The sequence below is a fragment of the Oratosquilla oratoria genome, chromosome 1 (genome assembly GCF_046742065.1).
Source record: "Oratosquilla oratoria isolate Oo_2021 chromosome 1, ASM4674206v1, whole genome shotgun sequence".
Classification (NCBI taxonomy): domain Eukaryota; kingdom Metazoa; phylum Arthropoda; class Malacostraca; order Stomatopoda; family Squillidae; genus Oratosquilla; species Oratosquilla oratoria.
Genome location: NC_134777.1, coordinates 3,698,233 through 3,725,606, shown reverse-complemented (window position 1 = coordinate 3,725,606; position 27,374 = coordinate 3,698,233). Strand labels below are relative to the sequence as shown.

At 39.4% G+C, this 27,374-nt stretch overlaps 2 protein-coding genes across 4 annotated transcripts in view; one reads left to right on the top strand and one right to left on the bottom strand.

Annotated features, from left to right (window-relative positions):
• Positions 1–5,416, top strand: part of LOC143031860 (PHAF1 protein CG7083) — a 36,520-nt gene extending 31,104 nt beyond the window's left edge. The window contains exon 9 of the mRNA XM_076196213.1: positions 1,894–5,416. Within this exon, the coding sequence (XP_076052328.1) occupies positions 1,894–1,953 (60 nt within the window). The 3' untranslated portion in view covers positions 1,954–5,416. The remainder of the gene's footprint in view (positions 1–1,893) is intronic.
• Positions 5,417–13,300: 7,884 nt separating this feature from the next.
• The window catches only part of LOC143031843 (hydroxylysine kinase), a 34,893-nt gene continuing 20,819 nt past the window's right edge, over positions 13,301–27,374 (bottom strand). For all 3 annotated transcript variants that reach the window (XM_076196194.1, XM_076196185.1, XM_076196203.1), the window contains exons 2-7: positions 25,913–26,075; positions 23,221–23,458; positions 19,826–19,968; positions 17,365–17,539; positions 15,799–16,055; positions 13,301–13,820 (exon numbers count right to left, since the gene is read on the bottom strand). In XM_076196194.1, the coding sequence (XP_076052309.1) occupies positions 13,638–13,820; positions 15,799–16,055; positions 17,365–17,539; positions 19,826–19,968; positions 23,221–23,458; positions 25,913–26,065 (1,149 nt within the window). In that variant the 5' untranslated portion in view covers positions 26,066–26,075 and the 3' untranslated portion in view covers positions 13,301–13,637. The remainder of the gene's footprint in view (positions 13,821–15,798; positions 16,056–17,364; positions 17,540–19,825; positions 19,969–23,220; positions 23,459–25,912; positions 26,076–27,374) is intronic.

The following is a 27,374-nucleotide window of genomic DNA, read 5'->3' as shown; positions in this document are numbered from 1 at the left end:
AAACACTGGGAAAACTGGGAATATTGTTAAACATACATATACCAAGGCTTTTTCCCCCTTACAAGGGAGGTAGCCAAAAAGGAAAAGGCATAAAATCATTTTCACCCATTCCATCCTTGAATATACTCCACACCCCTCCACCCTCCCTCTTATCTTAGCACCTCCTGGATGATGGGTCATCCCTGCACCTTGTCCACTGTCCTGGGTCAGAAGCAGTGTCGCACGACACAGCACATCCACAGCAAGGCCTTTTCATTAAATCCCCCTTATTGTTAAAGCTGACACAAAAATACAACAGGTTCAAGATATAAAGTCCTGCCACCATGCAGACGAGTACAAAAGGTGACATACAACACTTGAACACTGGGAAAATTTAACTTAATAAACAGCAGCACCCTTGGGTAGAAAAAAGGGAAAAAGCCTCAAAGAAACTCTGACCTGCATTTACATAGTATACAGAGCATGAGGGTTGCCAAAAATTGCTATGGCATGGGACTGGCAACCTAAGGGCTATAGTTTAGCAGACATATATAACCTAACTTAATAATCTTAAATCTATTCAGAGCCTATTACACAACTTTTGGGTCTCACATCTTAACCTAAAATGTTAATTAAAAATCATACAGAAAAATTTGGTATATGATGATCCAGCAGTCTAAACAACTACTCGGATTGGTGGAGGAACTAAAATCCTTTTAATTTCTGATTGGTGAAACAAAGTGCATTGACTGTAAACTGAAATACATATATTGGAGGTGTGTGTAAAAATAAGCCTCCTTGGATCCACACCATATTTAAATATAACAAAACTTGCAGATATATCTAAATATCTAAATAGTGTTAGCACAGCCAACATTTGAGGGAAACAATGCTCAACCTCCTGGGTGAAACTTGATTCCCGAGAATGTTGTGGTTACTAGTCCAAAGACCTTCCCAGGCTGATGCCTACCTCGCCTAACATAACAAACAACAGAAACAGGTGTGCTATTGTCAAAATCCCAGTGAAGGGGTAAATAGTGTAATGACATATACAGACCAAATGGCTGGACACTGAAATATGAACTGGAGTGTAGGAATGGTGAAAAAATGTATATAAGTGTTGAAACGTGACAGTGAACAAAAATGTGCATGGGTAACAGTGGACCAGAGAGAATGTTTAGACAAAGCCAATAACCTGTTCCATGGTATGGATACACCAGGAATAACTGGCAAATTGCATGAAAAGGAAGGTATAGATTTCACATGGCAGGAGAGCAAAGTGAAAGGGATGAATGTGGTGGTGGTGAAAAGGGTAAGGAAGTTCCTTTGCCAAACCATCTCACTTTGCATGGAACAGTTAGTTGTTTAGAAGAAAATGCCTTGAATTTCACTGACAGAAAACCAACAGCCTCACAGTCGGCAACAATCCTCAGGACCTTGTTGTTCCCTAGACTGGCCGAACAGTCCTGTTTCCCTGAGGAATGCTATGGCTGGAATGGGGGTTTTCAACAAATCCCTTTTAGAGTATATGTTGTGTTGTTGGCATGTGTAATTGTGTACAGCACAGTCTTCCCTGTGTTGAATAGTAGAATGATTTGGGGGCCAAACTCTTCACAAGAAGCCCTTGCCATCCTGGTGGGTGGCACGAATCTCGGGGAACAGCTTTAGTTGCTCAGGGCAAGTACTAAAATCCTCCAGATGGAAATGAGGGTGTTGACTGGATATGCAGGCGAGTGGTGAGGAAATAGTAATTTCTAACATCTGACTTGCAGGGCCTCCACTTGTCCACTTGTCCCTGTTGCCAATACTAGTGATAGGGATTCGGTGTAAAAGGGTTATGGCATTTGATAGAAAAAATAATAAGATAATTTTCAGTTGCAAATTTTAACACATTTATTTGGTGTATTTTTTCAGGTTATGGCCAATGGACATATAGCCTCAGTTACCCTATATGAGAGTGAAGAAGCTGCATAGTTTTTAGCAATGGAAGGGCTTTGCTATCCATTTACATGAGAATTCATTTGTTTACTGTTCAAACATTTCATGATATGCACTAAAAAGGTTATGGAAGTTCTTCAGAGATGAGTGTGGAAGTGTAGTTCATGTTCATGGGAATAGAAGTTCATTCACCTGAAAGTGTTACCAAGGTTCTTGCTAGTCTTGGTAAGGCTCATTTGGATCAGAAGATGAAGCCCTTGGACGCAATGAACAATTATCTCTTTGAATGGAAAGCGTTTGATACTGGAAGCAACACATGTACAGAAGTATATATATATATATATATATACATATAATCTTCAGTATTGCATGAAGCTGTGTACAGTATGTGAAATATCTGTTAAGTCATAATTTGTCTAATCGTATGAGTGAAGTGTTGATGAGGTATATTATGATTCATGATTCATCATCATAATGTAATCGCATGTAACTGTGAGGATGATAGTGAGTACAAGAAATAATACAACCTGTATGTACATACATGCATACATATATATATATATATATATATATATATATATATATATATATATATATATGTATGTATGTATGTATGTATATGTATATATATATGGATATATATATATATATTCATGGTTTCTCCAACAAGATAAGGGTTTGTGTCATTCCCTGGAGAAACTTATAATCCAACCATAACGGATACTTGTACCATATCATAACTTTAGCCACATATGGGTTTTTCCAATGATCTAGGCTAAACCAAGGATGGAGATATCCTGTTTTGGCAATTACAGTATCATATATAGTGCGCACACAATTCACATTATAAGCCTCTGATGTAAGCCATAGAAAATTACATTTTCAGTTTGTGTGAAATCGTTTATATATTTCATGGAAATGATTCAAGGCATTTACTTTGCATTTTTAAGCAAGTAACAGGCAAAGTATATGCAGAATGATTGATTTGATAACATGAAGCATTGACATGAAGATAGATGTGTGCTTATCTTTTTATATATTTAGAATCAGCTCAATAGAAAATGTACAATTTTTTATTATTTCTGAAAAAATATCTTGAGCATTTTCCAGTTGAAGAAACTTAAAAATGAGAGTGAACTTTGAAATGGTTTAGAAGGTGGAAATATTTTGTACACCCAGTTTTCTTATATGTGATGGTTCTGTACACAAAATCTTGAGGTTGCCAAAGTGTTTAAGGAATGGCAGTGGTCTTTAGTGTTTGGGCAACTGTAGGAAAAAAGTGAATAGAAAGATGTTAACAATCACTACTCTGAACTGTGAATATCAACACAAAGCTCTTAGAGGCCGCAGGTGTACAAAAAAAAAAAAAAAAACATACACTCAAGAATTCCCTTTGTTCTTGTAGTCTTGCTTCATATTGGGCTTTTCAGTAGAACCTCTGATATACTTAAAACAAAGTGAGAACTCATGCAGTGAATCATTGACAACTTCCAAACAAAGAGTCTTTCATTTGATCTAGTTAGTCTTAGAAACCTTTGACAATGTATTTTGCATCTTCTCTCACATCAGCCCTGGAAAAGTCTCAGTGCACAGAAGTTACGCAAGTGTGTGGAAGGTATGTTCAGCAATGTGTTATGGTCATGAAGTTAACATAACATAAAGTTTATGGTATTAGTGAGAACCTCCACTGGATCTTGTATATGATGATGATGATGATTTGGTTTAATGTCATGAACTCCCTCCTATCAGTATGAAAATAATCATTGGTAAGAAAGAAATGAAAGTAGGTATTTTACTATAAATAAAAGTTTGAAAATTCTTTTGGTGATGCAGAAAAAGGGGGTAAGGGATTTTCACATCAAGTTTTAAAATAAATTCGGTGCAATGAAAAGAATGAGAGGAGTGACCAGAAATATTTTAGTGACTGAGGAAATGAGAATGTGTTATAGGTTATAGATACCAGAACCCTGGTCTCTAATGAAATGCAGAACTTAATCTAAATTCAGCTGTCTCTTGTATTAAAAAATGACAGAAAATTGTATACCTTATGATATTGTGATTATATTCACCTATATCCTTTACTTTTACTATCCTTATATATACTTTTTGACCTATATACAGTATGATGTGAGTGAAATAAGGAAATTTTGTGATTTATCTTTTGAAGTTACTTATATTTTTTAATGGAATGTAGGATATGTATTTAGAGGTAATATGCTTTAGTGACATATTGTAGTTCATTTGATTTTTCATCATACTCACCCTCATGATTTTAATCAATTGAGTGTAATACATGAGAGTAGTGTCTTTTCTCAAGGGTTGTGTCATCTCCAAGTGTTTAGGTCGTGAGTGTGTGTCTTTTCAATTCAGTTATGGTTATGCCTTCCTGAATGTGCTATCTATCCCTTATTTATACTATATAAGGCTAATTGCCCTTGTAAAAGAAGTATCAACAGATATAGAACCCTGAGCTATTTAACATTGGAATCAAGTTGATGTTAAGTGGGCATTGCTTATGCTAAAGGAAATATTTTTTATTCTATACGAAATCATAATTGCATGTTCCTTCAGGATTGCATATACTGACAGAGCTTAGTCAGAACTATTGTAATCCAACCATTTAATTTTAATCTTATTTAACAGATTCATGAAAAAAGTGTTGAAGTGGCATTTTTACATATATACATGTACATACCAAAGGGTTTCTGCCCCCCAGCTTATAAGGGGGGTGGCCAATTATGGTATGTGCATACTTGAGTGGGTGTCACACTGGGCACATTTCAATGAGTGGAAGAAACCCATACAGTACTCTTGTCCTACGTCACATTATTTTATTTGTCCTTAAAAAAATTGACTGTATTTTGTAGTAGATTTATTATTAATAGATTTATTATTATTATCATTATGTAATGACAAGATTATTTGATTTCTGTATGATATAGTAAAGAAATTGGGCATCTTTAACAAATCATTAGGCAAAGTATATTAAAATCACTTGAAGTCAAACAAATCATCTTCAACTAAGGGTACTGAACTCAGTGTGATGCCAGCTTAAGATCCATTTATAAGATTCGATTGTTCACTGGCTGGTGCATGACTTGTTATGACTGCAGTTGTTGCAAGAGTGAATTGAAGGGGTTGACTTCCACCTTTGTGGGTTCAAAATGGGAAGGAAATTGTTAAGAAAAATGTAAATTTGAATCAAATTCTATATAACCAAGCAGTCTGGTTATTGTTCCAGTTTTTTGCCTCACATTGATATTCCTCTGCTCCAGAATGTTGTAGTCTCATTTTCTCTATGATGTTCAGGGAGTCACTCCTCAGCTGAATAAAATCAGTGGGCATTAGCCAGAAGAAAATATCATAAGCAAGTTACCAGGTTGAAGGGATTAATTAAGATTTATCTCCTGGCTGCAAATCATTTCTCAGCAATTTAACATTATCAGATGATAGCCAAATTGAAATTTGTAAAATCTTGTATTGGGTTGAAACAATCAAGCCCTCTTCAATCATTTCTATGCCTGTTTGTTATTATCTTCTCCGAGAAGGCCACTTGCCCTTCTTTTCCTGTTCACCATGTTGGCATCCTTTTCTAACATTCAGCTTGTGCCAACTCTTCCACAGGAACTTGTCATAGCTCATATTTTACATATTTAACTCATATTATCCATGTTTTTATTCATATATATGTTTTCTATTTTGCCATTCATATTTGCGCAAACATACCAATTCTTTGTATTTTTTAGTCATTCAGCCCCACACTCATTACATATTCATAATAAGGGCCCCTGTAACCTTTCCCCATTGGGTCTTCATGATCGTTCCCTTGATCTGCTTTGGCAGCGTACCTCCCTGAGCTTTTTGTGGATGGGATGAATTTGTCGGCTCACTTTGTGTTCATATTTATTTTGCACCGACTTCCACAGGGTTTAAGACAGTATGTATACAGGCCCTTTTTTTTCTTTGAGTTTTATATTATAAGTTAAAATATTAGAAAATAATATAAATATTGTATAAAAAGCATAAAGATCTCAAAGAAAACATTGAAAAAAAAATCATTATAAGGATACAATTATGACTTGTATTTGAAGCAATATTGAATCTATACAAACTCTTATTTCTTACTAAAACTCAAAGCAAGGCACACTTGAATTTGTGCATTACGCTTATGTACAGAACATTATCATTTGCTTGGTTGTGTGAGGAAGGTGAAAAGGTGTTGGAGGCCTGAAAATGGGAAATATCTATTGTGTAGATATATGAGGACCATATCAGAGTTGGTTGGAAAATGGTGGTGGTGTTCTTCAGAAGCAAGTGTATAGTATATAATGATTATTTAATGTAGAAATTTAAGTACTTCAGATGAGTCTGGTAAAGAAGAATGTGATATGGATCAGAATGTGTTGACGTGATATCAGTGAAGCGGAGGCCTCCACCATCTTTATTCATCATATGTTCCTCACATACCTCCATTTCTACAGAAGAATGTGTCTCGTGGCCTTACATGACCCATCTAAGAGTTGCTACCACACAATATGATGCTGTTACATATTACATGCAGCCTTCATCATGATCTACTTTAGTCAGTGGCCAGGCAGATGCACTGTTTTCATGGTATCTGTGGAAACCAAGACACATTGTGGCATAGGAGTATGACATGCATCTGTGTATTATCAGAACAGGTGTTAGATGTGGTATTTAGATATATATAGATTGTTGACATAAATATGATGAAAATGCAAGAATCAAGTAAGAAAAATGAGTGACTAATTCTTGCCTGGCCTGAATGGTTAATCCACTGTCATCTATTCTGACTACAACTGTAGGAACTATGAAGATGTACTTAGTTCTGCTTTTTCGTACCTCCTTTCCTCTTTCTCCAAGCAGATTACTTCACTTTGCATTGTGTCAATATAATGCATTTGGACAGCCATGTGTGGATTCTACCATAGCTATATTTAAGTCACCATCACTAAGAGGTTTTCTGATTGTTTTCATGAATAAAAATTTATAAAAAGAAGAATGTATTGTCTTTCATTTTCCAAATTTTCTTATCAAAGATATTTAGATTAATCAAGTATGCAGTAGTTTAACCTAGAAATATACAACTTCACCTATATAACAAAAAGCTTCTTACCCCACACAAGAGAGGTAGCAGCAATGGCATGCGCCCACCCCACTACCAATCCGATACACATTTTTTTCCCTCTCAAAGATCTTACGATGGCTTCCTTAAAAAAGTTCTTTCCTTATATAAATCTTATGTAAATCCTTGGAATGGAAAGATTTATATAAGGAAAGATTTTGTTTTAAGAATACCACTAAGATTCTTAGTGATATTCTTAAAAAAAAACATTTCCTTATATAAATCTTTCCCCTCCAAGGATTTATATAAGGAAAGATTTTTTTTTTAAGAATACCATTAGTTCCTTGTGGATGAAGGGGTATTCCTGTCTCCTATCCACAGCCTGGGTTAGAGGCAATGCAGCAAAAGATCGCACCACAGCAGGGCCCAACAGCCAAAGATGGTTTGTCCTTGCTGCCTCATGAAATAATAGAATAAAGTAATGGATAATATTAGTCTTAACCTAAGAACTGTGAATGATACCTTAAGCTGGGAACTGTCATGCAGTGAGCCACAGCTCAGGTTGCCGAGTTGAAAAATTCCTCACAAATGTTCTTGTCACAGTCTATATGTACCACAGGCTTCTAACCCCCACATAAGAGAGTCAGCCAATTAAGGCATGCACCCATACCACTTCCATCAGTTTCCTATTTGCTTACCTTTCATCTTGGCTCCCAGTAAGACAGTAAGACAGGACATCCATAGTAGGGTTAGCCACTTCATTTACAAAAACTCCTTGTCCCCTCATGCAAGGATAGAGAGGCTGAAGAGAAATCCCTTCATTCTCCACCCTTTTACTCAAGGCCTGTTACATGTGACCCTTAACAGATAATCTATCCATGTCTAACCTTTCTCTCATAAGACTTGCCTCCAAATTACTGCCATCCTCTTCCTGTATACACCTTTTTACCTTGCTTTTACCAAGATTTACTTTCAACTTCCTTCAATCAAATACCTACCCAAACTCTTACTCCAGAGCTGGGTGCGTTCCTAGGTGCATTCTGCTTTAGTTTGGCTGTGGTTAGCACTTCCAAACTATTAAAGCAATATAGGTGCCGGTATAGTATGTGACCTATGAATTTTTTTTTTGGTACAGTATAGTATGTGGCCTACCGGACTTTTATTTCAGTATGAACCTAGCTCTTAAGCTTTAATAGTTTGGGAGCTCTAACCATGGCTTAACTAAAGTGGAACACACCGAGGAACATAACCAGCTCTGTTAGACTCTCTTCTTACCCAGCCACATCCAGTGTTATTATCATTAAAAAAAAAAAAGGGGAAAAAAAAAAAAAAAAAAACTAATTCCCTCCAATCTCTAACCATTGATCATCTCTAATTCTCTGCCAATCACCATAACATTACCTCCCATACCACACATTGAATAGCCATGGCGATATAACAGCCTTGGTGAAGCCCCACATTCACCTCAAACCACTAGGGCTAGGAACTCGTCCAAGTAGACCAACTCCTGAATCACCACGTCGTGGTGTCCGCTGGGACAGTATATTCAGTTATTGTCCAAACTTTCCTCTAGTTTTCTAACAGTGATTTAATCTTATTCTAGTACAGAGTAGTTAACGAATTGAATAGGCCACGTATAGAGCACCGAAAGTACTGGTTGTTTTAAGAAAATATTAGAAAAGTTTATGGATAGGGAAGATAGGTGGTAATGAATATGGAACTCCGTAGTGTACGCCTTGTGGTCTCTTGCAGTCTCCACCATTCTTATGTTCTCATTACTACCCCAGTCCTCTGTCAATGGTGCGTGATGGCTAGAACAGGTGATAGTGATCTTTGGAAGTCCCTAGTTACAATTCACATGATAGGCAGTTACAATTCACATGATAGGCAGTTATTGTTATTGTATATTTGAAACGTTGCGTTGGTCCTAAAAATATTTTCCAAATGTTGTACTTGTGACTAATTTCCAATAATATTCTCACTTTTTCAGCCAAAATTTCAAATCCATATATAAGTTTGCATATTTATAATTTTCGGAACGAGGTTCTCTGTAATGACGTTCCTTGTGAAACGTTTCGAATCGGCTTCGGAATTCGCATGAGCGGTTGGGCGAAGGATATGATCAGCCAGTTGTTATTTTGATCGTGCCAAACACACAAGGGAAGACTAAGTGTTCACAATCACTAGTTAATTCTCGGCCAGTGTTTGATTAAAATGGCTCACAGTGTCAAATGAATCAGTGTTTGTGATTCAATAACACACGAGTACTCCTTCATCCTCAAGTCCTTAAGACCAATTGAAGTCATATCGCCCTGTTCGAAAGTGTTTGGAAAAGAGCGAACGACCGAACTCAACTTCGTTTCGATCAAGCCATCGAGTCTCCGTGGGACAAAATTTTCTGCAAACCTGGTCAGTGGTACACTTAGATCGTATCTTATTTCATTGACAATTTCTTTTCACTGTCTTACAGCTGGCATGTTTAAAACTTACATCCAACATGAAGAAAACTATCTATATTTATATATATACCAAAAGCTTTATATTCCTTACAAGGGAGGTAGCGAAGTCAGAGGCACGTACCTATTCCCACCCATTTCATTCCCCTCCACCCCTCCCATCTGAGCTCCTCATGGATGACGATCCCTGTATCCGCCAACTGCCCTGGATCAAACGCATTGAGGCAAAACACAGTACATACGTAGCATGGCCACTTCATTTAATCGGCGATCCCCCCTCTCCGTCCCCTCGTGCAGAAAAAAAGAAGATAGGGAGAAATCCCTTTGGGCTGCGGAAGATATCATTCACACATAAGCACCCACCGTCCCTCCCTTCCTTGCGTAACAGTTGCATCCATACACAGTCATTTTCCACTCATCCCTGCAGTCTCCCTTCCTTGCTCAACAGACATTCATTTGTTGCTCAACGCCCCTTTCACCCCATCCATCCATCTCATCATCGGCCGTCCCCTCAAGTTCACTCCATCCACCTCTGCCTTCCACAGCTCTTTTGATTATACTTTCATCACAATTCTTTCTTTGTGTCCAAACCACCCCAATAATCTTTCATCAGCCGTATCTGCCATCCTCTCTTCCACTTCCCGGTGGCTTCCTCGCCCCGTCGTTTCTTTTTCTAACCCAGAATCCCCTACCATACTTCTCAGACATTTAATCTCAAACACATCAAAATTTCCCTCTCTTTTTCTCTTAAATTCCAAGTCTCTACCCCATACAATGCCATCGGCACAATTACCTTTTCATATGATCTCCTTTTTTGCATTCATTCCCAATTGCCTATTTCTCAAAAGCGTAGTCAAGAGAGTGGATCAGATGGCAGTGCGGTGTGTGTGTGGGGGGGGGGGGGCAGTCGGGCGAGTGTTGATTTGTGTATCTCTTTTTTTCCGAGCATAACTTTGAAAGTAGAGAGTTGCGTGACTCGGGTAACGTGTGTATTTGTAAAAAAATATATAAACCCGCTCGCCAGCGTCAGCGAAGAGGCCAGGCGTGTGCCGGCGAGTGTAGATTTGTGAGTGGGACTCTTTTTCTTCCGAGCACAACTCTGAAAGCAGAGAATTACGTGACTCGAGAAACGTGTCTATTTGTCTAAAGTGTAAGCCCGCTTATCAGCGTCAACAAAGAGGTCAGGCGTGTGCCGGACCGGTCAGCTGTATAGGAGAAAAATCTCCACCGCGACCGATCGGCGAAAATTGATGGGCGTTGACTGAGAGACGTGGAGCGAAAGCGAAGAGCGAAGTCTGACCTCTGCTGAGACGGCTAGCAATGCCCATGCGCGCGTCCGCGCCCCATAGATATGAGTTCGGAACAGGACTGTTGCCATTTAATTGTGCCTTTACCCATTTACTTTTCATCCTCTATTTTTCTCTCTTCATCACCTCTCCAGCTGCCGTCCTTTCTATTTTTTTCTTCATTCAGGGGTCGTCTGAATTCTCCCTGCTGAGCCCTTTTCGCCTGATTAATAGTGGCACTGGCAACTGATACTTGCGCCTTGTTCTAGACCGTTAGAGCTTAGGGTGGTTTTTTGGGTTTCGGCGGAAAAAGTACCTGCCTCACAATCACGGCTTTGTCAACGGCGTGGCTTAGCTTGCAACCTCCCACACCCACAACCCAAATGTCATATGACACACGCACATACAGACACACACGCACGTCTGCTATGTGTTAGTAACACAGTGTGTTATCGAGGTTGGCTGCCTGACACGTCGTCTCTACGGGCGATCCATCCTCTCTTTGTGATGGAGCGGGGCCGTGGTGGGCTGGGTGTTGATGCCTGTGTTGGGGGCTGTGTGGAGCCTCTCACCGCTCGAAGATGCCTCCGATTACGTAGTGTAATGCGTCCACTTGCATCCAACTTGACTATGTATTGACGGTATGGAAGTATATCGGTGACCACACCACGCCTGGCCCACACTTTAGTCACCTGGTTTTGTAACTACATCTAGGTGCCGAGCGTTAAAGGGGGGAGAGTTTGCGTCCCATGCCTCTCCACCCACGTGTCATGCTGCCTCACCAATTCACGTTCCCTCGTCCAAAGAGCATTCTGTCAGTGGACGTCACTTTGTAATGTTGTCTGCGAACAGGTATGTCATGGCTAGTTGAGCTGGTGACTTGTTCACGCCGCGTAGGGGCATGTTCAAACACTGCAGCAATGCCACTGACGCTTGTGTCTAGACTGTCTTTAGCGCCTGTGTTTGCACGAAGCAGTCTCGTAGTGGACTTGACCGCTGCCTCTGCTCGGCCATTGGACTGCGGGAAGTGGGCGGACGCTACCCTTCTCTCCACACCCCACTTCACGAAAAAGTTACTCATCCCTTCGCTGGTTAGGTTAGTTCTGCCCTCTGTAGTGAGTTACTCCGGAGCACCTCACCTTCGGAAATACTGGCGGATTACTGACGATAGCTTGCTCGATATAGCTCCGCTGGGAAAGCGTGATATTTCCAACCACCCCGTTACCTTATTAGCATATGCTAATTAATGCACTGGCCCGTCGAATTGGAACTGATCAGCTACTGTGTGTTGGAAGGGGTACCGGGGGTGTCAGGGCGAGGGCCTTAGCTGCTTGCGAGGGTGAGTGAGAGTTGTAGACAGCACAGGTTCTGTGATGTTGCAAATGACCCTCCATTCCGAGGCAATACACGGCCTGCGTGGAGATTTGCCGCCATATGTTGTCTGAGCATAGCAGATATCACCAGGCGGACGGACCCCTGGTCATACGTATACTGTACATCACCAGCCCTTGTGAGACTGTCAGTCTGTCCTTCACCCCTTAGAACTGGCGAAGGCAGGTTAACTTCTGGGTTCGGTGAGAGTGCCAGTCTCCTGCTGTCACCTTGGCAACGAGCAGATGACAGTCTGGGTCCATGTCAGCTGCTTGCACCACAGTTGTACTGTCTAAAACTATGTGGTCATCACTGTCGGGTGCAGCCATCGTTGCAGCCGCCATAACACCATCTCGCTGGCCTGTTCTTCATCCGTGACGTCTGGCAGCGCACAGAGGGCTGGGTAGTGAGACAGGAAGTCTTCTGGGGAGTTGCATTTCCCTGGGAGATATTTGACTTGAAATCGATGCTGCAGCGTTTTCTCCTGCAGGGCAAACAATCTTGGGTCTGCGATATCTTTCAGCTCTCTGTCCTACAGGGGCTTCACCAGTGGGCTGGAGTTAGTGATGATGACGAGATTAGGGCAATCGATCAGGAAAAGGCAAGCTTTGTGGAGGCACCAAGCGACGGCCAGAGCATCGCCCTCCACCGGTGCGTAACCTGCTTCTTCCACAGCGTCAAACGCCACCCATTATTGTAACAGAAGGGAGTGTCTCTCAGGGGGCTGTAGAATTACGAAACCAATGCTCACTTTGTTCCAATCTGTCACCAAAACAGCATTCCGGCCCGTCCTTGTCGTAGAGTGTGAAGCCTTCCTTGTCGAGCTTGCAAATCATATCCTTTGCTTACATAAACGTCTTTTGGAGGTTCTTGTCCCAGTATAGTCACTATAGGCCACTGCCGAGGTGCGCCTTTCCACAACCCCACCACAAGGGAACGGGCCGCAATCGAGGGCTTCCATAGATTTCCATCACTTGACGCCATCATCACGCTATGGTAATCTATCTACTATTCTAAACTGTGTACATTTAGTTTGGAGATCATTTACAGGAGTTGAGTTTACTCTCTAGCAAAGGTAACCTTCTTCTGGGGTTAGCATCAGTCTAAGAAAAACTTAACCTTTTTCCTCAAAGACGCTTGGTAAATATCCGAAATTTATTTCAGGGATAAATTAAAGAACAAAATTGTGTCCTTGACGTCGGCAAAAACAGTATACCCTGTTTAGTCGTTTATTGACAGCCATTTATAATTATCAAACCAGTTCGCCGGAAGTAATAAACAGAAAAATAAAGATAGCTCATATCATTGATAATATAAGCCCAAAAAATGTCAGACAATAGGTACTTCACTGCACCCCGCAGTGAGTATTGTAACTTAACTTACAGGGATCTGATTAGCCTACTTGTCCGTAAACACACAGGTCCCTATGAACTTACAGAACTCCATCATAAAAACAACTCTGGTCAAAGATATACAGTATGCTGTGATAAACAAAAGAGGTGATATGTACTGAGTTTGCACTTAGTATGATTGAGCAATTGATTTCCATTTCCTGATTATTTCATCATCTGGAGTTTTCCAAAAGTTGTCCAATACACTCCATCCCTTGGTTGATGTGACTAGGACATACTCATTCCCTGGGTCCTGTTCATGAGTATAGGCACCCATAACTAAACTTTGAGCAAAGCGAGCTGCCACACAAATCTGAAATGAAAGAGGGGAATTGAGGCTTGTTGAAAAAAAATATGGAAACATCAAGTACATACATACATACATACATGCGAATAAATCACAAAAACACGTGATTCACAAAATGTGTAATAAAACCACTTTGAAAATAAAATGAAAGGTGACCGAACGTTTTCGTCTATTTAAGACATTTTTCACCTTTGAAAATGTCTTAAATAGACGAAAACGTTCGGTCACCTTTCATTTTATTTTCAAAGTGGTTTTATTACACATACATACGTGCATATACCAAAGGCTTTTTTCCCTTACGAGGGAGGTAGCCAAAAAAAAAAAGGCATAAAAACCACTCCCACCCATTCCATCTCCACATACTCCACTCCCATCCACCCTCCTCCCTCCCTCTTATCTTGGTTCCTCCTGGATGACTGGTCATCCCTGCATTTCGCCCACTACCCTGGGCGAGATGATAATTAGTAGGGAAACAAGAAAGGTATCTAAAATGTTGATTTTGTAAGATGGATATCAAAGAGACTTATGCCCCTGATATTCTTCTTCAAAATCCTTCAACACACTCGCCTCCATCTGAAGTAGACAGCTCTACATTTCAACGCGTTGGTTTTAATACGCTATTATGTGATTAGTCCCGTCGGCATACGAGAGGGTAAACGATTGCGTGGGTGGACTAGCTCTACGAGATCTAAGAGATATAAGTTATAAAGACTGGGAAGCAAGGGCAGAACTATGAGGCATTCCAGCCTTCGGTAGGTCGGGACAGGCAGCCCCACTATTCTTATTGTCTTGTCGTCCAAGTAGTTACAGAGCAACCGTGTGAACGGCAGGACAAAGTCGAAGTAGTGGTATAATTTGTACCTATGACCTTTGTACTAGATAGTCTCGAATGCCAATAAGCGTTTAGTGTGCCCGGGCATACGTGCCATAGCCAGGCGAACCGAGGCTATCCACACCTAAGTGCATTGGTGAAGGGAGGCGAATTCGCCACACCTTTGATGAGGTTGAAGTCATCCTCATATGAGATACAATATTTGGAACATACTGTATTATTTATAATAGACATATATAATGATTTGATAAAGATTAACAATTTTATGTACAGTTAAGATATGTGCAATTAGGGGACACTACAGTAGTTGTGGCGTGTTGGCACACCTTGCAGCCGAACCAAAACATGTCTCGCTCCGGCGTACAGGCGAACCGAAACAACCCTTACCTTGGCAACATTTACTCTTCCTCCCTTACTGTTATGTCAGTAAATGATGTAATATGTGTGATGCTAAGTATCAAATGTATGCGATCCTTTGTAGCATAGGATCAGATTAAGAGATCAAGAAATTCGTTTGCCTGGATTTCCACTATTTACATTGTATCGATACTCCTCATAGAGTGAGACGAAGTAAAGAAGATAAACTATGTCCAAATTTGACCTAACCCCGCAACAAGTGGCGACAAAGACGGGATCACTAAATATTATTTCTAATACATTTACCTACCCACAGGTGGTGGCAAAGATGGGATCACCAAATATTAGTTATATTTGATATATTTATCTACGTTGTCTGGTAATAATAAGATTAAACCAGTGGAATATGTTACTGTTATAACAACACCTTCCAGACCAGCGTTTCTCAACCAGGGTTCCCCGGAACACTAAGGTTCCGCAAAAGGCCCCTAAGGGTTCCGCGAGAACAAGTGAGATAAGCTAATGCACTTTTGATTATTTATTTAATTTCATATACGTAATATAATTAAACACGCACGACATATTCTTGGATATTGTAATAATGTAATATAGACATCATCCTATCTAACCTATTATTACGATGAAAATAAAACAAGAAAGACATGGAATATGTTTTTTTTTTTTTTTTTTTTGCGCAGGGGTTCCTTGAGACATGAAATTTATTTCAAAGGTTACGCAAGGGCAAAAAGGTTGAGAAACGCTGTTCTAGACACATATATATTCTAAAACACTTACCTTTAAAATTTCCCATTCCTTCTGAGATAGGCTCCTCTTTTTTAAATAACCAGCAATTACATAACCTCCAGCATCATTTGATGGCACTTGATTCGCCTCTACCATCATGTACATTATTGTTATTGCCAACTCAAAGACATAGCTCCCAGCGCTAACATCTCCAAAGTCAATTACTCCATAGATGTGGTAATGGCTTGGGTCATTATGATCTGCATTTACCAGAATATTTTGTTCATTAAAGTCCCCATGAATGATACCTGTAATCAAAACAGGGACAAAGGATTATAAAGGAGGAGCATGCCGACAGGAGATCTTTTGGTCCATAATTAGGTCGGATGCGAAAAAAAAATATAATATAGATAAATAGACAAATAAAAATTTGCAATAATATGAAGAATAATAAATGGGTAGCAATACATTAGCAATGCGAAGGTTAAGCAATACAATTAAAAATAATTATTGCCAATAGTAAAATCCTAGATGTTACAATTATCAGCAGAAAGTTTTATCTGAAATTTTTAAATTACAGTCTGAATGTTAAAATCTGGTTTAAAAGAATTAAGTTAATATAGAATTTTTTAACCCATGATTCAATTCAATGGCATGAAGGACAAATCTAATTGAATAATATACAGCAGAAATTGTGATATCACGCATATAAGATCCTTGACAGTTCCAAAAATACGTTATTATAATAAATGGCCTTTTCGTCCTTTTAACGAGGTTGCCAAGTCAAAGCAAGCCTCGACCCTTTGCATATTAAAATACATCAAGAATATCCCAAATCCCCTCACTTGACCATATTTAGTCACTTTTTTGCAACACACATGGCAAATATGGTGATAATAGTCTTATCCTCTGCCACAGGCTAAAACCAAATCCACAACCACACTTTTCACTAAATGGATCGCAGAACACAAATACGTACCACGCCTCTTTATCAACAATACCCTCATACCACACACACACACACACACACACACACACACACACTATACACGAATTTAAGAGCAAACTAGACACTGCGAGATAAAAAGATGGGACACCTGGAGCATAGCTCCCCTTCCTGTAAGATACAACTAGGTAAACACACACACACACACACACACACACACACACACACACAAGATCACCGTAGATTCAAAAAGGGCTATTCCACCAGCACATCACTAACAAACCTCACCCAACAAGTAATGAAAAGCTTCAACAAGAAATTGTAAGGGGCGCAGCCCTGAGGGGCTAACACTCAAGCCCCAGATGGAACTCGAAATCTATCTTTCGCCTTTGATTATATTTCCTCATCTTTTTCACATTAGGAGAGTTGGCATCTGATGGCTGCTTCTTTCTTCCTACCAGCAGGTGACAGTGATTTTATTCAATTGAGAAACTACTCCTGTTGTTAAGAGTTAGAGCTTGTCTTGATCAAACCATACACGAAAGGAGTCTACCTGAAATATCTTGTCTGGTTGCTGCCAGACAACGTTATCTAGCTGAGGGATTCCTCATTATTTGAGGATTAAGCACCAGCATGAGAGGTGACCAACAAAGAATCTGTGACAAAATTACCTTTTTCAAGAGATGGCAGAAGAGGTTCCACTCGATCATCCCAAGCTTGAAGAATTTCACAAATCAGCTTGTGCCGTTCCTTGTTTCGCACTACATAGGCAAATTTTGAAAGCTCAGGCACTGAATCCAGCTTCCATATACCACAACGGTTTTCAATGGCGTCATTATGAAAATCCTGAAAAAGAGGCAAAATATATATTCATTACTTCAGTTCTCTCTTATGGAAAACCTGCAGGAAACTAGCCACAACCACCAATTCAGCGCATAAATCATTCAGTAAAGAGGTTTTGTGGGGCTGTCTGGAACGAGTGCAGGGCAAAATAGAAAACGTGGTCAATGTCTTCTATATGGTGGTTGCAAATAAGGTATTCTAGTTCTTTGTTGGTATTGTTTCAATGCAAGGTGATGACAAAATTATAGATGTGTTAGAGCAATTCTTGCCTGTTTTGGGATTTTTTTTTTTCTTTTTTGCTGGATTGATTTTTGGGTAACTTTGGTGTGGTATAGAATTTGGTAGCCTAACAAGATCTCGGGTTTATGTGTTTTATTCTTTAATAAACAAAATTATATGAAGAGGTGATTGGATCTACGTCACTATGTTGTACAGGTTTGGGATTTAAGGGAGGCAGAAAGGAGAAATTTGCGTGTGTTTGAGATAAAGTATTTGAAAAGCAGGATGGGTGTTACGAGGGTGGGTAGAGTAAGAAATGAGGATGAGTAGGAGAGTGGGGGTATAAGGGGAGCTACTGGATAGGGCAGAAGAAAGAGTAGGTGATTTAAATACATGAAAAGAATGACCGGGGAAGGACTAGCAGTGGGCTGGTCAATGATCCCTTTTTGGGAATACTGTGTCTTTGGGGGATCATTTTCGTTTCATCACCTTTGAGTCACCACTTGAGGGCATAGATAATTTTCAACATTAAAAAGACTAAAGAAAAAAACACCCAATAACTAACCGAGCAAGTGGGTCTGCCCCACACCTATCATAACTCTTACTTCCTTCCATTTCATTCTTTCCTTACACTAACCCTCCAAATTCCCCCGTCCCCCCTCTCCCCCATCTTATTTATCCTGCCCTTTACTTATTACTTACTCTATCAAGAAACTACAAGCGGAACACTGCGCAGGGGAGTTCCTAATATACACCGACGGTTCTGCATTTGAAGACGGACGCACAGGAGCTGGCTTCTTCCTGCAACCCACCAATGAGCTCTCTACAAGACTCCCCCCCCCCTACCACCACCACTATCCTCACGACCGAGCTCGTTGCACTCCGGGAGGCCCTCGCCAAAGTCATCGCCCTACCACAAAAACCACCACGCGTCACGGTCCCGTCACTCTCTCGCTCGAGCCTGGCAGTTCTACAGAATGCTCACTGCAATACAAGACCCGACGTCTTACTACGTCTCTCGGCAGAAGCAGCCAAGCTGAGAATCCGACTGCAGTACCAATGGGTCCCCTCTCATGTGGGACTTCATGGAAATGAAAAAGCCGACAGTGCTGCCGGAAAAGGAGCGCTAGCCTCCGAGGAAGAAACAATATCCATAAAATTCACGGCAAGTGATGCCTACAGGAAGATAGACCGGGCCGTCTGGGACATTTGGAGGGCAAAATATGCCGCCACTGGTATTTCCCAGGGATGGCCCACAACGATCTGCCTCGAGGCCAACGACTCCAGTCTCTCTTCACTGCCCCCACATGGTATCCCGGCTCCGAGTAAATTACTGGCGGACCAAGTTCACACAGACCATCTGATTCTGTGGCACGGGATTGGTGTCCTTTAGCCTCTGCATCTTCCTATGCTCCAACCTAGAGCAACATTTTAGCCACGTAAAGCCGCGTCCACACTTGTTGCATTTCCACGTATCGTATCATCTTTGCGTATCACCTAGTGATACGATACGGTGCAACAGTGTATTGTACCCACTTGTTGCGTATCCGCCTGCTGTATACGGATACGCAATAAGTGGGTACAATACCCTGTTGCACATTATCGTATCACTAGGTGATACGCAAAGATGATACGATACGTGGAAATGCAACAAGTGTGGACGCGGCTAAGAAGCCTCCTTGGTGACCCTACCACACCCCTAAATCGCCTGAGTAAAAACAGCCTTACAGACGACGGTCGAAGACGGCTAATATTCACGGCCCACCTCATCTGCTCCTCCACAGTAGGATCCTTACTGTGAGACAGCATTGACAGCTACCATCAAAACACCTTGAACCTCCCCACTACCCTCCAATCCTCCAACAAATAAGACATACACAAAAATTACATAGAACACACTTTATGATAATCTAAAATCTAGTCCCTAAATCGGCAAAAGCCGCTGAGACAAAAAGAAGAAAATCTATATTCAGTGAATCCAAAAACTTACAACCACATTGGATAACTATGAGGTCGTAAGTATCAGCAAAATATTCCTAAAGCTAGAATAAATTGGTCATATAATCATACTTTTAGGGCTTGATCCATTTCACCAATGTAAATTCCAGATTCATAGAAGAGTTCTGTAGTATAAGGCACATCATACAATGTCTTGGCTGGGATAAAAGTCAGCAGGCGTACGATATACTCATTATAGGAACTTGGCTCTCTTTCTGGAAAAATGAAAATTTAATAGCTAAATACTAAATTAAATTTATTAGTACAGTAAATAATTATACTATTGAAAAAATGTCACAAATACACGGTAGTAGTACAGGGCAGGATAGGTAAGATGGGGAAGAGGGGGAGGGGGGATTTGGAGGGTTAGTGTAAGGCAGGGGTTCTTAACCTTTTTTCTCCAATTCCCCACTTTTTAGTGAGCCAACTCTCCATTTCCCACCACAGCATCGGTGACAACAAGAAGACAACAGAAACAAACAAAAAGAAACAAAAACACATCGATTAAAAAAAAAAAGGCAGTGGTTCTTCTGTCCAACCGGTCACTCCCCACTTGGCAACTCCGCCATTCCCCACCAGTGGGGAATTCCCCACAGGTTAAGAACCACTGGTGCAAGGAAAGAATGAAATGGAAGGAAGTTAGAGTTATGATAGGTGTGGGGCAGACCCACTTGCTCGGTTACAAAAACACACATTTGCAGTAATTTGTCATACACATACACACATTTGCAGTAATTTGTCATACCTGTTAGTTTCGTCGAACTCATGAAATGCCCCAGGGATTTATCAGGTAAATACAGATTTTCTTACTCATTATTTGATATACATTATTTCTAATACTCAAGTTATACTAAAGTATGTTTCCATGTACAAATAAATATGTCGAATACATGACGACAAACATTACATTTTATGAAGGAAATATGCTATTGGGTGGTTTTAGGCACAACTTTAGTAGTAACGTTCCGTCAGGAAATAGCTGCCAGTTAGTGAAATGACAAATAAGAGTAGACAAATCTCGGTTATTTAATACTTTGTGAGTAAAATCGCCCTTTGCAAACACTGAATAAGCTATTGTTACTAATCAGGTTTGAGCTGTAGAAGTATAAGGAAGTTTATTTTGATCAGTGAAAGCAGTGTTTCTATACAACTGGGATGAACCGTCAGCCAGGATGTCTCCATTCCTTGTGATCTAGAGTCAGGAAGTATAATTTGTGATATTCCAACCAAGCAAACAGGTCTGCCCCACATCTGCCACAACTCTTACCTCCTTCCATTTCATTCTATCCTTCCATTGAACCCCTATAATCCCTCCCTCTCCCCCCTCGTTTAAATCCTGCCCACTACTTAACTAAGTGATATTTCCGAGGAGTAGCGATGTCACATCCAAGAGACTTTTCGAGGTGCGCTCAATGCCTGTGTATATGGGACCTGCTAATTTTGAGGGCTTTAGGCTATTCTAATTAACATCTCAAGAATACATTGAGAGGCATCCTCACTAGAATAGTCAAACTGTTAGCGAAGGGTAAAATTTCAAGGTATATCACAAACATTAAGACATACATGCTAGTGTAGTCTCCGCTCAATTAAGGTATTTTCGTCCACAGAGATTGTCTTTTGGAGTAGCTAGCAGTGTCGGATTATGGCAGTAAATCATGGAATCTTAATTTTATTATCAAATTTTCTTAGACTAGGTGCAATATGCATGGTTTTGATTCGTGAGTTAATAAGGTAATATATTTTTGTCTTCAAATTAGAGGGCTTCGAGAATGCGTAGACTGCATGGGTAATTCTAAAATTGCTGGTCGTTTTTCTAGTGAGGCAAACGCGATAGGTCTGCATTTTTTTTTTTTTTATGGTAACTCTTCTGAAGTTCTGGGGTGTTGGTCATAGGGCTGTTTCTCGTGAAAAGGTAATAATTTTTCTTGTACTTGTACAATATGACGAAATCTATTTGGTCGTCTTTGTCGGTGATTTCAATTTCTAATTTTGCGTAGTACCCGTTCGTTCTGGTTGTATGACTGCTCATGTATGCGTGATAGGGGTCAATTGATGGCACTGGATATTTTGGTGTTGGAGTGTCTAATCTGTAAGGATAGCCAATATTGAGAGATTTAATCTTAACCAGGTTTCTCAATATTGGCTATCCTTATAGAGTTTAATCTTCTTAACCAGGTCTCTTGAACTGGCACATTAGAGAAGAGCCCTGTAATATCGAAACTAACTAATCTGTAAGATAGTCAATATTGAGAGATTCCGTCTTCTTAAGAGAGCCATACTGCGGCAAACTCAAATGGTACATTATGATGAGAACATTACCAGCCGTCAGCACTGAACACGGAAGTATCCATTCCAAATGTGCTTGGGGGAATCATACCACGGCGAACTAAATTGTGTATTCTGACTTCCCTCTTGAAAAACTTCCCATGCCTTTCCCTACCACTCGTTCCAGGCTGGCAATATGTTACTATGCAACAGGAAGTAACAGGGTTGGCTTTGTTGTTAGGTCTGATTTGACGTACCTATTTGATTATTTTCCTGTTTTATTTTTGGTATAGTGGGCTTGAGGCTAGTTTTGGAAAAATGTTGATGGCGTCACATTATTGTTTAGGTGGTGGCATTTTGTCTTGGATTGCTCAAACTGCTTTATGGGTGAATTCACTTTTGAGTTTTTGATGGTTTTTACAGCTCTCAAAAATTTTCCGTCGTGTCTTTCCATCTATTTTGTTTGTTAGCGTTTTCATTTTTCTTTCTGTTTGCCATTAATTTGTATTGTCATGTTACTGTTTAATTGTTATAGTTGTTCTTTTTCATCTGTTATGTTGCGTTTTTCCAGTTTATTTTTTTTCTTTAATAAGACTATATGGTGTGTGAAGTTGGGGTTGATTTTTTTCTGTAGCCTCCGGGTATGTGTTTTTACTTGCCTTCTGGATGGTAGTTATTATCTTGTTTATTACTTTATCCAGAGATCGGAATTGATCAATTTCAGAGTGATCTATCTTTCTCCCTCTCTCTCTCTTATATATATATATATATATATATATATATATATATATATATATATATATATATTGATTCAAGCTTTGTGATCAAGAACCCTAAGGGTCGAAACGTTAAGGCAGTAAAATTCTCCCATTATTCCTCGTATACTTCCTCTGCCTTCAGTTACACACACACACACACACACACACACACACACACACACACATATATATATATATATATATATATATATATATACTAACGTCCTACATTTAAACACTCCATGAGAGCAACAGAAAGTCTCTTTATCAAGTGACTTATGAGCTGAAGCAGCAGCTCTGGTGGTTTTCCGGTGGTCGTGGGTCTGCAAGAAAGCCAAAGCAACAGACTGATCTATTCATAATCTTCACCTTGACGTATCCCTCACAATTCTATTCTAAACATCACACCTAAGACAAACTTGAAAAAAATAGAGAAGTACTTACCATCATTCTCCATAACTTGGTCATTATGAATAGAAATCCTCTCTTTGACCATATAGCTTCCCTCCACCGATCTCATAGGAACAGGGGTGTTAAATCCTCTCTCCTTCATAAACAACATCAAAAGATTTTGGCCCTCAACAAGTGAGGTGTTTTTTGAGTCCATGGAGTTCAAAATTTTGAGGACATACCCTGCTGGCCACAGGGACTCAATATATGGATTCTCGTACCCATTTTTTACCTAGAAATAATAATAACAGGAAAATAAATATGATGAAAACAAATCTACAGTATGATGTTTAATAACATGATATATACATGATATTATTACATAATGTATATTGTATATTTTACAATATATATCATGCAACCTCCAACAGTGTCATACACTGTAGACGGACTCTGCATAACAGTGGAGGATTTTATTCTACCAATAGTGCTTATATACGAAGAGCTCTTCAGCACAAGGACAAAAATTTACACGGAAATAGAACGGTCAACACAAGTACTATTAAACAACGGATTCAACAAAAAATATATTGACATACTAAGAAAGTTATCGACCGTTGGTATCATACCCAGCAAGATACCACAAGGAAAAAAGATGAAACCAAGATATTCTATCGAGCCTGTAGGGAAGAGGCCAAACGCAGAGTATGGGAGTCCAATATATTTTACGTTTCGCCCAGCAGGGCTTCTTCAGAAATAACATCGATGAAAAACATTTTACTCCTTATATAGCCCGAGCCTTGCGGGGAGAAACAAACATTTAATGTTTGTTTCTCCCCGCAAGGCTCGGGCTATATAAGGAGTAAAATGTTTTTCATCGATGTTATTTCTGAAGAAGCCCTGCTGGGCGAAACGTAAAATATATTGGACTCCCATACTCTGCGTTTGGCCTATTCCCTACAGAGCTGTTGCAGTCATTGCTGCTTTTACTCAACTATCGAGCCTACTCGTCTACGGCCTACAAAGAATAGGAGAGAATACTAAAAGAAATCATAAAAAGAAATGTCAAACCTACAAATCCCGTTAATAGAAAAAATTTAGTAATATATTATAAAAATCAGAAGACCAGCCATATGTTACGAATTAGTCCAAACATAAAGAAAGAGCCAGCTCAACAGTCGCATGTCATCTAATGGCTCACATGTAAAGGAGGAAACTGTGCAACCCTCCCATCCCCCTATGTCGGCATGACGACTATGAATTTGAGCAGACGTCTCAGTTTTCATCTTTTATCTGAAGCTCTTAAAACCCACTTATGTCAGGAACACCCGGATACCCTAACAAGACAATTGGTCACAGAGATCATTACATCATGCCCGAACGCACGCCGTATCCCCATTCTTGAAGCCCTAAACATTTAGTACCTAATCTCAATACAGTCATCAGACCTGCAAGCATTACCAAGCATGAGAAGGTACACAGCCCCTGGAACCAGCCAATCAACGACAAGGACGAACGAGACAGGCGACGTAAGTACGCCTTAAATACCGGCCAGACCCCAAAAACCATTAGTCCCATCTCTTCTACCAAGACGACAAAATCCACATCCACGCCACTGAAGAAGAGTCGATGTGACTCCAAATCGTGATATGGCAGCTCAGATGACCTTCTATGGAGAAACCATCTCACACCTTGATAGAGAGACTAAGATAATCTTGCAAAATAAGGAGAATATCTTGAAGAAAATACAATATGCTGAATTTGCTATCACTTTTAATGACACATGTTCAAGAGAAAATATCTTGCCCATCTATACTCTTAATACATAGATTCAATTTGGAAGTAGGTAGAAACAACTTTGCCAACCGTGTAGTTAATGAATGGAATAAACTTCCTGCACAGGTAGTGCAATGTAGTTCAGTTCGAAGCTTTAAGAATCATTTAGATAAATACCTAAGTAAGATGCTGTAATTATTATAATTTATGTTATATTATTTGTTTTTGTTTTGTTATCATTTGTCTGTCTGATTTTCATTTATTATTAGTTATATGTCAATTTATTATCACTTACTATTTACCTGTTTGTTTGTTATTCAACTATACCAATGCATTTATTTATGTATTTTAATTATTTACATTATTATAGTTTTAATTTATTAATATATATATATATTATTATTATTATTATTATTTTTTTTTTTTGCATCCGACCTAGATATGGATCAAAAGGTCTCCTGTCGGCATGCTTTGCCTTTGTAATCCTTTGTAATATATATATATATATATATATATATATATATATATATACATATATATACATATATAATATATATATATATATATATATATATATATATATATATATATATATATATAATTACATACACATTTTAACCTTAGATAACGAGCGCCCATTAAACGAACGAATCGGTAAGTGAACAAGATTTGTGATTATTTTATTCTATTTATTTATTTGCTAGGGTACGAACACATGCATGCGAGTCTGCACAATCCCACCGGCTCAGTAGCGCTTTGGCGCATTTGCTGTAATTATTTCGGTTAGTGAACATATCGGATTAAAAACTGAGTCACCAAACGGACTAAGTAAGTTATCCGAGGTTCTATTGTGTATATATATATATATATATATATATATATATATATATATATATATATATATATATATATATATATATTACTCTACTCTAAAATCCATACAAACTACAATGAAACAATATTAACATGCCTGGATCAAGAAATTTTTGTCATCATAACTCTTCAGTTCTTTAACTGATGTGACCTCAAGTCCAAAGATTCTTCTGACTAGTTGAGGGACGCTGTCACTTGTCACCGGAGGTCGGATGATCTGACCAGGCTGTAGAAGCGTCTGCTCCGCCATAGCTCACCACCTGCAAGATAATATGTTTGTGCTTAGGTGTATAAAAAAATTCTAGTTGTGTATTAAATAAAGAATATCGTTTCATCATTGTAATTCTAAAGATTTTTGTTTAATTACACGTTATAAGAGCTAATGTGTCTATTTTACCAAACAATTATTTTCATAGGGGGAAATCAAGACAAGTGTCGATTATGTGACTAGATTATTTGAGGTATGAAACTTCTAATGGTAAAATCTTTTCGTATAATATTTTATATGTTCTGGCTAATCCCTGATAACTTGATTCAACTGGGAGGACATAACTGTAGCAACGGAGTTAATCTTAAAGAAACTGCTATTCCTCAAGAATATTGTTCTGTTTATCAATCCTTTTAGTGGCCTTTCTTTTATTCTGGCTATTTTGTTCACCTCTGCGCCACCCCATATGGTCCTACAAAAGATTACTTCCTAAACAATGAAAGTTTATGACAATTTCAGGAATAATTAGATCTATCAATGTGAGATTGCTATTTGTGGGAAAATGCAGTATGAGTGAAGAGAAGGAACAAAACTTCTTTACGACTCCCCTACCCATCGCTGATGAGGAATTCGGGGTGAGCCAAGGTTCTATTATGTCACTATGTTGTTCAATGTGTACATGGATGGGGTGGTACGAAAGATTTCTACGAGGGCGATGATCAGATGTGGTTAGTGACTGAAGGGAAGTGTAGGGTGAGCCAGTTGTTGTTTGCTGATGACAGTGCGCTTGTGGCTTGGTTAGAGAAAGGTCTGAAGCAGGTGGTGCCGGAATTTGGGAAGATATACGGTAGGAGAAAGTTGAAAGTAGACATGGGTTGAGGCAATGTGATGAGATGTACAAGAGGTAAGGGTGGCAGTAAATTGGAGAGAGGTTAAAGTGGATAGCTTTGAATATTTGGGATCACATGTGGCAGGGAACAGGGAAATGAAGGCGGGTGTAAATTGTAGAGTGAGGTAAGCAAGTAAACGTTTTGGGGAATGTAAAGTGTCATGAGATGATGTATCTGTGGATGGATGTGAAAGGAAGACTACATGAAGGAGTAATTGTGACAATGGCACTGTATGGGGAGAATAATCTAAATTTAAAGGAGACATGAAATAATCAAATCTGTTTGATATAAAGTGGTTGAGAAGTATGGTGGTTGTTACGAGGATGGATAGACTGGGCGATGAGGGGGAGGGCCGGGGTGGACAGGGAGCTGGTAGATAGGGCTGATGAAAGGATACTGGAATGGTTTGGGCACATGGAAAGAATGAATGAGGAAAGACTAGAATAATGAGTGTGGAAGGC